The sequence below is a fragment of the Prinia subflava genome, chromosome 15 (assembly GCF_021018805.1).
Source record: "Prinia subflava isolate CZ2003 ecotype Zambia chromosome 15, Cam_Psub_1.2, whole genome shotgun sequence".
Classification (NCBI taxonomy): Eukaryota; Metazoa; Chordata; class Aves; order Passeriformes; family Cisticolidae; genus Prinia; species Prinia subflava.
In genome coordinates, this window is record NC_086261.1 from 8090795 (window position 1) to 8107297 (window position 16503).

Genomic DNA, 16503 nt, shown 5'->3' on the forward strand with positions numbered 1-16503 from the left:
ATGGAGCACTGCACTTAATCTTTTAGCTGTCTTAGCAGTTAGCAGATGCTCCATAAAGTAGTGGTCGTTCCTCAAAAAAACCCAGCATCACACCAGTAGCTCTGTGTGGCAGCATCCGGCAATTCCAACACAAATCCTTTTGTCTGTGCTCTTTGAAATGCAAAATAAATAAAATATGATTCTTCCTACTAGGTTATAAAATGTACCTCTTACATTGCCTGCTAATTATTGGGGTTTTTTTTAGAATTAATCTTCAGTAGAGTAATGAAGTTCATGGAATTGGCCCTTTATTTGGTGTGTTGACTATACTAGAAAGTTTGGAAATTAAATATGAAAGATTTGCTTATACTTGTTTTTGTTTGTAGGCTTTTGAGTGGTCACTGCAAGCAATTAGATACTTTTGCATGAGGTGAATGAGAGTCTGAGGTACCACTTTTACAGAAGTTAATCTTTAGGTCTGGTAATCTGTGCTTTGCAAAGGTTAAGCATGGTCACAAGTAGTAATTACAGTTTCAAAGTACCATCTATTAATAGTGTATATAGACAAGGATGGAAAACTGAGTCCTTATTATCAGTGATCTCCTTGATACCAGTATACAATCTGTGCATCTTTGTTCTTGCTTAGCAAGAGTGGAGAGGTTGTAGTGAAATGTTCTCTTGTTCCTCATAACCTTAAGTACAAGAGCAGTCAGCTGTAGTTAGCAGCATCCATGTGTTAACACTGGAGGCTTTGTCTGTACCAGGTGTTCCTGGGTCTATGATATTCTGGCTCAGATTAGTTATAGAAGTTGCTGTCCCTTCCTAAAACCTGAACTGTTTTCTGTCCATCTGCCACTTCTGAGTTTGCACTTTGTCGTGTGTGTCTCTTTTCCACTAGTGTGAGTCTTTCACGGTCTTTCTGACATCTGAAATCTGAGATATAGCTTTCTTAAGTGTCCAAATTTTATTAATATTTTAATTTTTGTATGGAAGAGTTTAAACTTGCTATCTATTAAAATTGGAAGTGAAGGAAAGACTTCTCTAACTTATTCTTTTGTAAAGTTTCTACTAGGAGTGTCTAGTAGAAGTACTTGATTTTAGCCTAAATTAAGTCTGTGCATGAAACAAAAACAAAAAGCTGTTCAACAGGAATTGACAGGAACATAGTAGATATTAAATGACTTGTCAAGTGAGTTAGAAGAACATCTTATGTAAGTCTTTGGTCACTAGCGTGAGTATTTTGTTTTTGTTATGAAGTCATAGAAATTCTACTTCAAATTGCAATTTAAAACTTTAGTTTGTTTGAGCAGGAAGAAATCTGGAGGCTCAGTGGAATGAGTTCTTTAAAATGCTTTAAAACAGCTTTAAAATATATGGATTCTCTTGGTGCTGGGGAAGTTGGAACTCTTGTGTTTTGAAAAATGCAGCAGCTGTGTGTTCTACTGCTGCACGAACAAAGAGGTCGCTGCCCTTACAGATCTGCTTGCATAGTTGGTCCTTAACCATATTCACTTTTTTTAACTCAAAGCATTCTGATGAAACTGGGTCAGAGTGTAACTACACATGTAGCTGTGCTGGCAAATGTGAACCAGCTGCAGTGCCTTAGCAGGGGTGAGCTGTAAGATGAAATGACATGTCTGACTGCAACCAGCAAGCTGGGCTGAGCTGTAATGACTGAGGCCCCTATTCAAATCTGCCAGTTCTTCTTGGCTCCATAGCAAGTTGCTGGGACATGATAATACCTTAAAGCAGCTACAAACGACTGCTCAGTGAATGTAAATTGGAGCCTTTTGGGAGACAGCAATGGAGTAAAAAAAAAAAAAAAAAAAAAAAAAAAAAAGGACTGTTCTGTAACTTGCTGTTAATTTGTGAGTCTAGTGCTTTATACTCGGAGTAATGTCCTGCTTCCAGCAGGACACCTGAGCAGCAAATTTCAATATGAACTGGTATCCTCCATCAAACCAGTGCTTTGGGAGCTTCTGCAACAAGATTCAACAGAACTTTGCTCTTGGGCTTTTATTTGCCCTTTGTTTTGATAAGCCTGTAGAGAAGTGCATTTCCTATTTATTGCTTTTTGTACCAGTATGCCTTTTCATATGGTGGTACAGGTGGTGTTGAGTATCTGTGCCAGTACATGCTACAAACTGAAATGTATTTTTGTGTGCCCAACTTTGTCTTATTTGTGCCTGGAATGAGGCTTCGTATATTTAAGCAGATGCATTACCACTTCTTAGGTTCTTGCTTCATTAGCACAAAGGGAAAATGACCATTCGTGTTGGTGCTATTTCAGTCAGTGCTAAACTGCTTCATTATAAAGGTGATTATGACAGAGGGTGGAATATATTATTCACTTATTGAAATTGGATTTATCATTTGAGTTGAGTGTCAGGTAAAACTGTCAGTGTGCTGATTTTGACAGTGAAGAGTAGCTCACACTCAGTGTTCTGCTTTCTCTTTGAGCAGCAGTTTCCAAGCTGGCATCAGAAGGGTTCAAATTGTGTCTGTGCTGCTGAGGCACAATGCTGTTTGGGTGGTCTCAGCATTGGCTTTTGGGAGGGTTCTTTCCCATACAGTCACAGATTTTAGGAGTATTTGCAGAACACAAGACTATACTGCAGGATGTGTGGATCTGCTTGTTTTCCTTACCACAACTTGAAATATGAGGGTAACTGGTATTCAAGAGACCTTTTTCTTTGGGGAAGACATATGAAAAGAAAGCTGGCTTCTGTGCCAAATTTTTTTTCTCCTTGTCTAGAATGGAGGGGGGGGGGGGGGGGGAGAGATTATTCTTAAATCTTGTGTGTTTAATCCTGCTAAATGCTGCTCTCTCTGATCTTACTGATTAACATTTGAAGCCTATAAAGCTAGGGTATCAGTTATTTGAAACTAGTGGCATATAAACATTTTAATTAAAGAAAAGAAGAAAGGGGGAGCGGGGAGGAAGACCAGTGCCTGCTTTGTGGGGAATAGATGTCTACAAGCATTTTGTTACTTGCTGTACAGAGTATTGGAAGATGTCTCTTTCTCCAGAGAAAGTGATGTCCAGAAGATTTGCTCTGCTTTAGTGTTTCTGCAGTATCAACTCAATACGTTTTATAGGCATGTTCTTTGCATATTTTTTGCTTAGTACAGAGAGGGATTTACTCTGAAGATGTGCTGTGGTGAGGAAGGAAAGGTGGGACCTGTAGCAGCAGTAAGAGGGCATTTTTAAATGCATGAAGTTGTGTATTATAGGAGTAACAGGAACAGGTAGACTGTAAACACCTTATTTGTAGGAAAAGGAGGACTTAGCCTGCCGAGCTGTGTGCTGCCATGCTTCTAGTGGCAATAAATATCTTTAAGAAAAGAGAGATAATTTTAGCTGAAGTTCACCAATTTTTAGCTAATACAGAAAGAGGGTGTTTATTCCATAATCTTCAATGAAGTAGATGTTCTGAGGTTGCACTGAGAGGAGTTGTTGAAGGCTCTTACACTTCCCTCTAGTCAGCTCCTTCTCATTAGTGCTTGTACAACTGGTTATACAACTATTGTAAAGCAAAGCAGGGAATGTCTTAAAATACTGTGAAGAGCTCTGTTGGTTTGGGCTTTTTTTTTCTTTAAGTTAAATCAATTCTGCATTCAGAATAACCTTCAGAATTCATAATATTACCCTGTGAATGCTGTGCAGGCACAGCTCTAGGGGAACAGGCAGAGCCCAGAGGCATTTCCAGAGCTTGACAAGCTCCCTGTTTGTTTTGTGACACCTCAAACTGAGGGGGACATACATCTAGTCATGTTGATCCCAAGGCCTTGTTGTCACTTCAGCTATGAAGCTGCTTCAAGTGTCATATTGAAACCAAGCTAGGGGATGCCATTTTTGAAATTATGGATAGTGTATGCACTTGGGATTTATTTTACAGTAGACTTGATGCTCAGCAAGGGCTTGCTGCCCCTAAAAAGCGTTGTCCTATTTTTAGCCATGTCACTTCCTGTGCAGTGTATGTCATTTCTCTGGAGTTGATCTTCTATCAGATCAGCAAGCTCTCCAGTGCACCAGAACAAATATTTGTGTTGTTTCCGTGAGATGCTGAGCTGATGTGGCTGCAGGCAGGGACAGGGGGGCAGCAGTGGCCAGAGCTGTGGGAGCAGGCTCGCCCCTCTGGCAGCGCTGTTTCAGCGGTCACTGCCCACCTCCACTGCTTTGGGATGTTTGGGCTCGGTGGTAACTGTGGGTCTTCCTGCGTGAGGATTTAAGGACCGTTTTGAAACAAAAATCATCTGAAGCTGAGCCAAGAACTGGGCTGATGGGAGGTCCTTCCCTCCCCCAAGAACATCTGTTCAGTGATCTCTCGGCGCTGGTGTTTGGTGCGATGGGGCCGGAGTGCGGTTGCTGTGCTGTGGCTGTTTGCCGGCGGCAGGAGCGGTCCCTCGGTCCTGCTGTGTCACCCGGCCCTGCCCTCCGCGGGAGCACGGCTCAGTGCCGCGGCAGGAACTGCCAGTACTTGGGTCTCTTTCGTTCTGTTTTCAATGCCTGCTTTTGGCTAGTCATTCTCTCAATTCTTCAAGCCTGCCCTGCTGCTGAAACAGGCATTTCCACACGTGTCTGCAGCTAGACCCTCTCTCCTGCCCAAACAGCACATGTGTGACAAATGAGCTCAGAAACCAATCTGTGTTGAAACTAATTGGCAGAAGGTGGAGTGGTTGATTTTTTAAAGTTTGATCATTTCCTTGTTTCATTTTGGTGTGTGTGAGCACTGAAAGGGCTAAGCATGGGAGAACTTCTTATACTGGTGTGACATTCTGTGGCTTTAGGGTTCAAATAGATGAGTTCAGCCATCCCAGGAGCTTACAGGCTGCAAAAATATGTGTTGTCCCTCCTGGTCACATGTCCTCCCTCACATCAATTCCACAGGCTCTCCTGTGTTGGACTTTCTACTTGCTGTGTTTTTGCACATGAACTGATTGAGCTCACTGAACTGTCAGAAAAGTTGGTGTTGATGATGGTCCTTTCTTTTCCTGATGGTAGCTCACAGCAGTAAATGTGTGGGAATTGTCTCCTTCATACCCAACAAGCTGTTGTCTTGGTGCAAGTTCTCCTTTGACTTCATAACATTGCATCACGTTGATCCTATCTCTTATTCATTGTATTTCTCGAATATTAGCAACCAGGGGAAGATCTTCGGCTTCCTGTGGCCCTTATTAAAACTCTCCAGAAGAATCCCTGGCACTTCCCTTTGGAGACTGAAGTATTTTGGAGCCTCATGCCAGTGGCTTGTGCTTTGACTGGTGACAGGATCCATTTGTTAATGAACTTGGGAACTGGCTTAGCTGGAACTCAGGCCAGCTTTTCTTGTTTTTCGTCTGGGCATCTTTGGGCACCTTTCACAGTTTGTTTATTGAATTAGGGCAGAACTTTTTTTTTTTTATGTCCATGTTAAGAGATTGTTATTCTGTGTTTGTGTTAGCACCTGGTCTCTTCAGCAACCTTGTGTTGGGGAATATTAGCAGTGGCTGGTGCAGTTATTGAGTTTCTGTGTGCTGCTTGAAGCTAATATTGAACAGAAAGAAAATCATGGTACGATCTGGAAGTTAGTGTAGAGTTCTTTAATATGCTGCTGCCTAAAGTTAAAAGGATTAATACTTGTATTATGACATTGAATCTCTATTAGCTCTTGAAATACTCAGTCGAAAGTGTTTTTAATTAGTCTTTCAATCTCAAACATTCCATGCCAAAAGTGACTTGCGTAAAGTTTCAGCTTTAAATTGGTTCTGGTTACCAAAGCACAGCAAACTCATATTCATTTGCGCTCCCCTGAAATGGCTTCTCTGAAATGTTGGGCCCAGCATGAGAATTAAATTCCACATGCACTACTTGCAGTTTCATTCTGAAAGACTGTCTGGAGAAAAGCAGGAATGAAAGTGCTCTTTCAGCTACAAGTACAGTACTTCAGCAAAAATCAAATTTAGCTGTGGTGTGAGGTCAATGGGGGCTTTGTATGTCGAAAGCAAGTGCTTCTCTGTTGGGGTGGGGGAGTGTAGTCAACAGCTGAAATAAGCTTAATTGCAGGTTGAAGCTGAAAAAGATACTATCAGATTTTGTCTTCCTGCCTGTACATCTTCCTTGTTTTGTATCTTGAATCTTTCCTCGTCCATAGAGTACCTTATTGCTGTGAGCAGAAGACTTGATTTGTTTCTGTGTTGCTGTTGGCTTTGCAACCCAGAGGTTTGCTCTTGGTATCAATTTCATATATTTTGGGGAAATAAAAGCAAAATGAAGTGGATGTGGGTGTGCGAGAAGATGAGGAGATTTCTCTGGAAACAAAATAGTGGGAAAGTTGTTTGTCTTTGGCTTCAAATACATCTTATGTAAAAGGATATATTTTCTACTGTGATACTTCTCACTGTGGTTTAATCTAGTTTTATAATATGGCAATTGGTGAAGTATTCAAGTATCTTGAAACCCCTTTCCCTCTGGATTTTTTTCTTTTTGTTTGAAATGTATACTGATGTTACTTTGAAGACTGATTTTATTTTTTCAGTAACATTGCTTATCTTTGGCTTGACTTTCAAGAATTAAAATTATCAATGCTTCAGCTTACTTTTTAATCAGGAAATGGTAGACCTAAGTTGGTCTTGAATTAAATATAAATAATTGATACCTTGATATGCCTATTTTCTTAATGAGAAGTTTTTTCTTTCAAAATTGGTTTAAAAAGTGCAGTTGTATATTTATGTATATATATTAATATTAATTAATTTTGTCTCCTGAAATGACATTTCAAAAATGATTTGCATTAGACCACAAATGCAAGTTAGACCACTTGGTAGTAGTTAGGAGCCTCAGAATACTGATGGAAATTGTTATTTGTTGTATTTTTTTTGTAATACCTTGCAAATATCTGTAAAATTGATTAATGCAAGCCAGGGGAAAAATTAGAGTTTTTATGAAAACCTAATTTAGGGATGTTGAACAATGTGACAACTCATATGTCATATATCTTATAACGTGTATATCTCTTCTCATTTTTATTATATTTTCACCCAGAATTTATAAATAGGAAGTTATGGACTAATATTTTTGACTGTAAGGGTGATTTTCTCTTAGTGTGTGTAAAAATCATAATATGAGGTTTGTGGTAAGCAGTTGTGTCTGTCGTCTTTCACCAATGGTGCAGTGACTAAACAGTGACATGTGAATTCATGTGACTGTTGTTAATTATAATTACTATGCAGCCAGTAAGCCTGTGTTCCCATTGTCTCTTATTTTAGAGTTCTCATGCACAGTGTCAGGTGTTTAGGTCTCAGCATAAGTGTCCCCCTCCCCTACTTCCCTTACCTGACTGCCAGAAGCAGTAATACTTCCAATATTTGCTGAAATTACTTTTCTTTGTGGGGTATATATTGAAAATAAATTGGTGGAGCTGGGAGGGTGGGTTATGCAAAGCCTACATATAACTGTGTTTGTGTTATTGGGCAGACTTTTTGGGAAAGGGCACCAAGTTACCCACAAGGCATTTTTTTCTGGAAGGTCTTTTTGCTGAGCTGTAGGAAATTCCAGATTTTCAAATGTCAGCTGTAAAAGAAGGATTTTCTCAGGCCTCTAACTACTGGGTTGTGTGTATCAATTTCAGGTTTATAGAAGAAGGGAGAATGGCTCAAGAAACCAACCGTAGCCAAGCGCCCATGCTTTGTTCCACTGGCTGTGGATTTTACGGGAATCCTCGCACAAATGGCATGTGTTCAGTGTGCTACAAAGAACACCTTCAAAGGCAGAACAGCAATGGTAGAATTAGCCCTCCTGGTAAGTAACCCAAACACTGGTGTGTGTGTGTGTGAACAGCTCCACGTGGCACTGAGGGCAGCAGCTTCCTGGCCATACCCACTGATTGTTGGAGCATTGGTGCAAAACATTTCACTGCAGCATCCTCACCTTATGGAATGGGCTTGGATGGGGTGCTCATAATGTAATTGTGCTGCCACTAATCTGCTCAGAAGTAGACTCTCTCTAATACCTTTTGCAGTCATTTGTGTGTTTCTGATTTGAAATCATAAAAATGCAGAAAAAACACAACACCAACATATTTTTGCTGAAATCACTGACAGAGGTAGGATTGAGCTTGCAGAATGTTTGTGAAAAGCATTTTAAGTACAGGTATTTCATCTCTGCATCCTCATGCTGAAGGATTAACCTGTACTAACACTTGATAGTGATGTGTTTTTCTTTTGAAGGCCTTCAGGAGCTTTTGTGCACATCTTTCCAAAACACATCTTTCCAAAACTGCCCTTGAAGGCCTTCAAATAAAGATCTGCTCTTATATTGCCTCCTTACTAAAATTATCTCAAGTTTCATTTCCAGGTCAGAAAAAGGCAACAATAGTTTCTCCTTAACTTCACATACTTTCTGTCCTTTTTGTCCTGGTGCCCTGTGTACTGTTGCCTTTCTTTTAAATTGAAATAATAGCTTCTGTTGAAATCTGAGGATCTGGGTTCTACACCTTCAAAATGCATCTGGAGTTGGCATTAGGATGCTATACTGGTGTTCTCACAGATCCATCTTGGTTTTTTAAACAAAACAGCAGCTTCACATGTCAGAGTACAGCAGTTCATGCTATGAAAGTTGCTCGTAGATGCTTTAATTAGCAAAAAAATAGTAATAGTTTTAAAACTCCAGCTTCAAAATTTTCTGCAGTGTAAGTTCTGGGGATCTGGGGCTGGAACAAGCTCAAAAAATGGCCAAACAATTATTTTTTTGTAAATTTACTTTTCATTGTGGTGTAGACAGAGATTCAATTACTTTCCTGACTGATGTTTTAGGGATCGAAGCGTAAATGTGTAATTTTTGTAATCCCAGGAAATAGCATAACACATTTTCCCGGGGTGTGTCTTGCAGCAGCCTCTGTCAGTAGCATCACCGAGTCCTTACCGGTCCAGTGCACAGAGAGCAGTGCCCAGGAAACTCAGTCCACTTTAGATTCTACATCGACTCCATCTATGCAGCCAAGGTAAGGTGCTTGGGTCTGCTCCGTGTCTTCATGGAAAAATCTGTGTCAAAATGATTAAATGAAGTGTGCTGATCCTGCATAATTAAATGCTGGAACCAGGATTAGGAAAAGGTGTAAGATTTCAGTGCTAACTTTAAAGCATGGGATCTCAGGGTGAATGCTAGCAGATCTCTGTGCTTCATCTGGCATTCAAATGGAAATTTGCCTTTAGAATTTAGCCTCAAATAGAAGGTGTCAGCTTCTGTTCTGCAGAGATTTGTCTGGCTGTTCTTCTGCTTCCACAACGTGAAGCTGTACATTTACCAAAGGAGAACTCTTTTCATCCTGGAAATCTGAGGATTTTGTCAAATGGCAGGGAGCTGTTTACTAGAGATCTCATAAATAAATGTATGATAATGTGTTAACAAGCCTTGCTTTGCAAGGATTGGAGAGTACTAGAACAGGATAAAAATGCAAGTCTTGGTACAAGTTGTACTACTGAATTGATCTCTTATTAAACAAGTAATTTCCATCTGGATTATTCAAGGATACATAATGTCCTCTTGTAAATCACTCAGACTTACTAAGTGTTCTCCATTTGTAAAAGCTAAATATTTGTTTATATTTAGTAGCTCCATTTCAGTTTAGTTCAGTTCACAACCAACAGCAACTTCAGTGCTTTGGAATTTTTTTGAGTGAAAAGTGTTAGTGTGTTATATCCTATGGAAGCTAAACTTGCAGTAATACTCATTTCAACTTTTCTTTAAAAAAATGAATGTAGTAGAACACAGGCTGAGGGTGATTTCATCAGTTACTGCTGACTGATTCTGCTCAGACTGTTTTCTGCTCCCTAGCTTTTTATAGGAGGTGTTATCTCATGCTTGGATCCTGCATATGAACTGAGAGCTAGGTGCCATGCTTGATGCTATATTTAGTTTTTCCATTCTGAGGTTTCTAGTTGGGGTAGAAAATACATATCTTACCCTGGAACAACTCTTCTGGTGTGTATAAAAGAAAAACAAAAGTTCATCCAGGTCAGTGCACAGATGTGAACCAATTACAGTGCCTTGACTTTGTTCTCTCACCACTTCAGTAAAACCATGAAAGAACAGAAGTACCTCACTGATCACTAGCTTGATTACTGGCTGCAGGAGAAATGAGTGGATGGTTGCTCTTGGACTTGTGCTTTGAAAAAATCAGTGTCACTTGCTTGGTTTTTTTCAAAATAAAAAAGCAGGAATTCAGCTTCAGTCTCTGAAAATACCTCAGACTTACAATACTCTGAGGACAGATAAAATTAATTGACAATGCCCTTTTGCAGGTGGCCAGACGGGCAGTTCAAGACCTACATGCAGTTCTTGGCAATTAAAATTGCAACTCCAGTGCTTTGGTTGTGCCATGGAGTGCTGGTTCATGGGCTGCTGGATAATCTGGTTTTTGCCTTCAGAGTGAATCCTGCAGTGGAAAGGAGGAAAAAAAAAATGCAAACGAGACAGTGCCACCTCTTGCTTGGGACTTGAGCTCTGTCTTGTTCCATAGGAGAGCTGCTGGATGAGCAGCTTGGCTGGGAGTGATGGCTAGTGTTGAATTGCTCTCTCACCTGCTCAGGGTGTTCATTGGTGAGTGTTCAGCCGTGCTCTGATTGAGCAGTATGGCTAAAGGGTTGGGAAGTTTGGCCTGCACCACTTTACACTGTGAAAATCCAAGGGGTTCTGTGTGCAGCTGCTACAGCTTGATTACTGGAAGCGTTGACATGCTGCAATTTTCTTGTTCAGAAAACTGAAAATCACCAGAACACTGAAACTGTCTCCTCTACAATTATCTTGCTGACTTATGTTATAAAGATGCTTGCATATTGAATGTTGCATTGTTGCTTCTGTGTGGAATGATGGTATGCCAAACCACCCAAAATATTTTTCCTGTTTTTTTTTTTTTGTGGAACTGTGTTGTTGCATTCAGAATGAATTAAAAAATTAAAAAATATTTTTACCTTTTGTTCAGTTCAGATTGTGGCAGTTTTAAGTGGTTACAGAAACAACTTCAGAGTGAAAAGTTCTGGAATACCTTTTCATCAAGAGGTGCTCTAATGTATCTCTTACAGGAAAAGAATGTGGAAATGCATCATAAAAATCATAACTTTCTTCTTTTGCCCTCAGCCCTGTGTCAAGTCAGTCACTTTTAACAGAATCCGTAGCATCCTCCCAAGCGGATAGTACGGCTGTGGACAAAACAGTACCTGAGACAGAAGGGTTGCAAGGTTGGTGCCTAGTTTTCAGTGACAGAACTTATGAATAATACTTTTTAAATTTTAACTGTTCTTAATACACTCCAGTTCAAGACGTGGCTGATTCTCAAACCCAAATAGTCTGTGAAGTCAGAAGGCAAAATAAGGATGAGGTTTCTTTTCTTAAACAGCAAGTCAAACTGAAACCTTGTGTTTAATTGGTAATGTCAGTGTCTGCCATAAACAAGTGTGTTAATTGGTGTTGGAAATGCACATCATAGATCAACATCCTGTTCTGCCTCTATTCCATGGCTACTGCATCTAAGAGTTTTGAGTATCTGTTACTTCTCAGAGTAACCATGTAAAGCACATATCTGAAGTTTGAGCATGTTTGTTATAGAGGGTGTTTGACATAGCCATTGCAAGAACAGGGTGAGTATCTTTTATAAACAGGAAACACCTAGAAAAGAACCTTTCACCTATGAACTGTAGTGGTGTAAGATTTTGAACTACTGAAATTCACTTTATCAGGTACAAAATTACCAAACCACAGGCTATGTTTGCTTGAAGGACAGTGGCTGAGTGGGTTAACTATATTATCCTAAAATTCTTCTTGCTGGTACAATGCAAGGTTTCTTTTCACCTTTTTCTTGTTTTCTGTGTGTAGACTTTCAGAGCTTAATACTAAAAAAATACGTAATAGTATTTCTTAGGAAATGAATAGATGTCAGGTAGTATACAAAATATACTCATACTGGTAACCTATAAGCATTATAAAACTTAATTAAAGGTAAGTCAGTAGGTATTCTGCCTTCTGCTAAGACAGTTTAGGTTTTAGTGGGGAGGATTTTTTATTTTTCTGTGGACTAGTCTAAACATAGAAGTGTGGTTTCTTTACAGATACAACTTCTAATTCCACTTAAACATTCTAAATATTAGTTCTTTGACTGTATCTGTGGTATCAAAGTTTTGCTTGTGAGATACTTTTCTAAACCTGACCTGTCCCTTTCTGTAGGATGGAATATGAGTCATTAGTCAGCAACTGTGCTGAGTAAGGCCTTCTCTTTGGTTAATAAACTTGGGAGAAAAGCTTTTAATTCCATTTTTTACCTCCTTTACTAACCTTTGAGGTGTCAATTTTTAGAAACATCTTTACTCTTGAAAAAATACATTCTAGAGGCACTGTAATACCTGTTAGGAAGTTTGTGTTCTGGAGCTGAGAGCTCTTGTCTCAGTTTTGACAGTGCATCTACTGGCTTTTCACTGGGAGGTGGAGGGAGTGCTTCATCTTACAGAGTCACTGTGAGGTGACTTGGGCCTGTGAAAAGACTTTTCCCAGCAAGTTTTCAGAGGCATGTCTCTCTTCTAACTCATTTGGATCAATTTGTTCTGCTTCTAATTCTCTACCTCTTCAGCTCATTCTCCTGATGAGAAGATAAGGGGTTTCTCAACCAGAAGCTTTGATTTCAGGGATGTGTCTGTGTTTTACAGAATGTTTTTCAAGGATCAGTGTATATCAGGTGTTCAGATTACTCAGCTGTGTCCTCTGTCCTTTTCTTTGTATGCTCATTTCTAAACTAAGAACATCACCAGCATGTAGTTGCAGTTCTAAATTACCATCCCTATTTATAACTCTCTGGAAGGGTCAGCCTTACTTCCTTAAGAGTTCCTTCTGTGTTGTCCCTTAACTGAAAATCATAGGGAGTGTAGTGTTTCCAGTTTTAAAGCATTTTGATTTGAAAATACAAGTTTGGAAGGAAAGCAGCTTAGAATGGATGCTGAGAGGGATTTCATTGAATTGCTGTCACAGTTGTGCATCCTGAAGTTTTTTTTTTGGAATTTGAATTTTAGGTTGCTGACAAACATGTAACACAAACATGTGAATCCAAGTGGGGTTTTTTAGCATTGCCTAAGTTTCTAACATTTAGAAAAAGATAAGGTCACAGCAATGTCCTGGTTGGTCCTGGAGTGAAGTGCATGTAACAGTACTTCTGTTGATGCAGGGGAACAGGAGAAATAATGTCAGTATTTATTTTGATAAAATCTTGCCTTGTGGGAATGTCTGTTCTGGGGTGAATTGTTCTGGTGTAAGTTAATGTATTGTGTTCAGCTGAGGTCCCCTTAACTTGCCATTTAACAAAAATTACCAGGCTACAACAACATTGAATGAAGGACTGGGTGAATAATTAAGCTTTCTTAGATTACTATTATTACTTTTCTAAAGCAGACAGATAAATGAGACTTGAGCTGTGTGCAACACAGTCCTTGCTGTTTGTAATCAAGCTAAAAGTACAAAGGGATAAAATTCCCAAAGAGCAGTTCAGATTTGTCTTTGTTGGATTTATGCATTGCAGAAGAAATAGAGGAAAAGTCTAGAATATGTTAATAAATGTCGATTTTTAGAGCTAATGTTTGTATAATGATGTGTGTGGAACAGTGCAAAAGCCCAGATGCTTTAAGATAGGGGCTAATAGAATTTTTTTAAATTTTAATGTTCTTAAATACCATGAAAATACCATTAAAGATGACCTAAAATGAAACTCATTAAGTACAGTCCAGCTTTTCTAGCAGTTTTCTTGTGTTCTGAGCATCTCTCTAAGTTATTTTAATTACCTCCTGGACTGTTGTGCCTTTTGCTCAACTGTGATGGCCCTGTTAGGATTAACCAGTCAGGATTCCTGATTTGGTAGCCAGAGGATTAACAGGGCTGCCTCCAGGCAAGCCTGCAAGCAGGTAAAGAGGTGCTTCAATTCCTTGGGGTAAATCATCCCTGGAGTTAAACCATCCAGAAACATGTTCTGTAAATCAGGGAACTTCTAGTGGCCAGCCCAACTTGTCAGCTCCAGAATTACGTGCCTGTGTTCACACCTTACTCCTTCTTGGTTAGTTGGCAGCTTGTACTGGTGCTGCCAGGGCTTCTGTTCTTCAGCTGCAGGCAGGGCTGAGGCTGGAGGAAGAGAGGACTTGGTTCAAGGAAAGCAGTTAGCAGCATCCTGGAATCCAGATGAAGTCCAGCAGTTGGGAGTGGCTGCAAAATATTTCCTGCAAGCTCCAAGCTGGGCAGTATTGTATCTTACCTGCCTTTGTTCTGCTGTGGTCATTACAGGTAGCTTATAGACTGAACACTGGCACTTGGTCATCTAAAGTGGTTGGGATATTTGTGATTATCGTAGAGGATTTTGTTTCAGATCTGACTTCTATTCAAAAGCAAATTGAGACCTAAAATTTATGGTTACTACAGTAGATACAAAGGGACTTGTGATGCAGTAGAAGAATCTTCCCACTTGGTTCTACACTGAGCAGCAGCTCTTAAATATTTTTAAACCTTTTTAATGTGAGAGCCATACGCACAAAGAAAATGTAAGGGTGTATGAGAGCCTTGTTATGCAGGGAAGAGTGCCAGTTTTTCCTAAATTTAGCTAATAGTTACAGAGGCTCTTAGTGAAACTTACATTGAGGTAACTGGATTTTGCTACAACAGGAAATGCAAGCTGGAGAATGTTAGCTCATGACATGACTATGTCTTAATGAATTAATAAACACTGCAGTATCTGTTTTGTGTAAAACCACAAAAATTCATTTGAGTAAGTCTTACCCCTTCTGGTAAGACTCACCTCTTTTAGTCCTTGCTGATTTTGGTTCTTACCTTGCCATGCTTTTGATATTATGCCCACTCAGAAATGTGCCCTTTAACAGTTTTTTTTTTTTTTGCAAACTGTGGATTGTTATAAATTTCAGGACAAAGTGAAGCTCTGCTTGTAACATAGATGGTGACTTGGAAGGGTTTAATAGACCGTGTATAATAGTATCTTTGCTAGATTAACCTGTGGAATATACTGTCCCCTCAGGCAAAGTCTTTGCTGGTGATCAGGTATCTTACTATCCACTGATGTTGCTTAGTACAATGTTTTGATACATAGCAAAAGTGATGAGTGCCCTTTCCTTTAAAAAAAAAAAAAAAAAGACCAGAATAGCAGCACATGAAGAACCCCACTGGATTTGTCATGCAGAAGAGCTGTCAGCTGGTGAAGAGCCAGCACAGAACTGCATCTGACAGTCTCTGACAAACAAAAGTCCAGCTGCACAGAGATGCCTGCAGCTTTTTCCCTGACAAATGTCTGAGCTTGCTGTTGTATTCTCTTCCTTACAGCACTGGTTCTAGCTTTGCTTCCATCCACGCTCCTCCCAGCTGGAGCTTGCTTTTGTTCTTTGCTGCAAATACTCCCAACTTCTGTGTATCTTACTCACTGGAGACTTGTCCTGCTGTGGTCTAGCTATGTCTGGTAGGCAGAGCTTGGCTCTTAGCCCTTCTTGAAGTGAAGTTGGGGTTTTTCTGTTTCTATTTCTGTTTTGTAATGTAAGGAATGTGCAAATACTTGAGGAAAACCAGCCAACTTCTATTTTTACTTGACTCAGGCAAATACTACTATTACTTGTTCGTACTCTCCCACACAACCTGTAACCTGTTTCTTTTAGATGTGAGAGAACATGAAGTAGGTTGAAAGATGCCTTAGGAGAAATGTCTTTAAAATTAGGCTTTTACTTGCTTGTTTCTGGACTCCAGGACAGTATAGTTCCACCTTGTAAGTCTGGTCTCTTGAACTGGTGCTTCTCACCCCAGGTAGAGACTGTGTCCTGTGTAGGCTTTTTCCAGGTGTGCAAGAGCAGCAGCATCACAGTGGTAGAGATTGTTCTGGAACACTGCATTTTCTGTGGCCTCCATGTTGCATTATTCAGCAAAAATAATGTTGATTCAGGTTTTGAAAGAGGGTGTTTGACTCAACTGATCCTATTACATAGAATGCTTCTTGCAAGCAGATTTTGGGAACTGGGCGAGTAACACTGTGGAGAAACACTTGGCTGTTGGATCTTCTTCCCAGATCTGACAGTACTGAATCTTGCTGTTAAACCTAATGTTTATTCTTTTGGTTGTTTTTGTGGTATTTTCGAGTATTTGGTGAGTTCTTTTCTTAAATTGTATTGAAGGTTTAGAAAGAGGGAGTTCCAGTCGCTGTGGAGAGACCAATGTGTTTCAGATATGGAAGCTGCAGCAAAATGGCCAAATGTACAAGATGGGCTTTAGATTTACTTAGGGCTTAAAAGGGGAGAGTCAGACTTCTTTTCTCCACTGTTCTTACTAACTTTTTTAATGTCAGCTTCAGTGTCAGAGAATGCAGAGCCTACACCTGAAGAACAGGACAAGTCACTTGACAAACCAAAACAGAAAAAGAATCGTTGTTTCATGTGCAGGAAGAAGGTTGGACTGACTGGTAAGAAATACTTATTTCAGTTTCCTTTAGCTTGTTTAGGCTTTGGCCCTTTGAAGTGTTATCTTAAAGG

General features: G+C 39.8%; 1 protein-coding gene across 6 annotated transcripts in view; it reads left to right on the plus strand.

The window, feature by feature from the left end:
- The window catches only part of ZFAND6 (zinc finger AN1-type containing 6), a 35237-nt gene that overhangs the window by 17251 nt on the left and 1483 nt on the right, over positions 1-16503 (plus strand). For all 6 annotated transcript variants that reach the window (XM_063412298.1, XM_063412301.1, XM_063412299.1 and 3 more), the window contains 4 exons: positions 7590-7759; positions 8849-8960; positions 11096-11196; positions 16320-16433. In XM_063412298.1, coding sequence (XP_063268368.1) covers positions 7609-7759; positions 8849-8960; positions 11096-11196; positions 16320-16433 — 478 coding nt within the window. In that variant the 5' untranslated portion in view covers positions 7590-7608. The remainder of the gene's footprint in view (positions 1-7589; positions 7760-8848; positions 8961-11095; positions 11197-16319; positions 16434-16503) is intronic.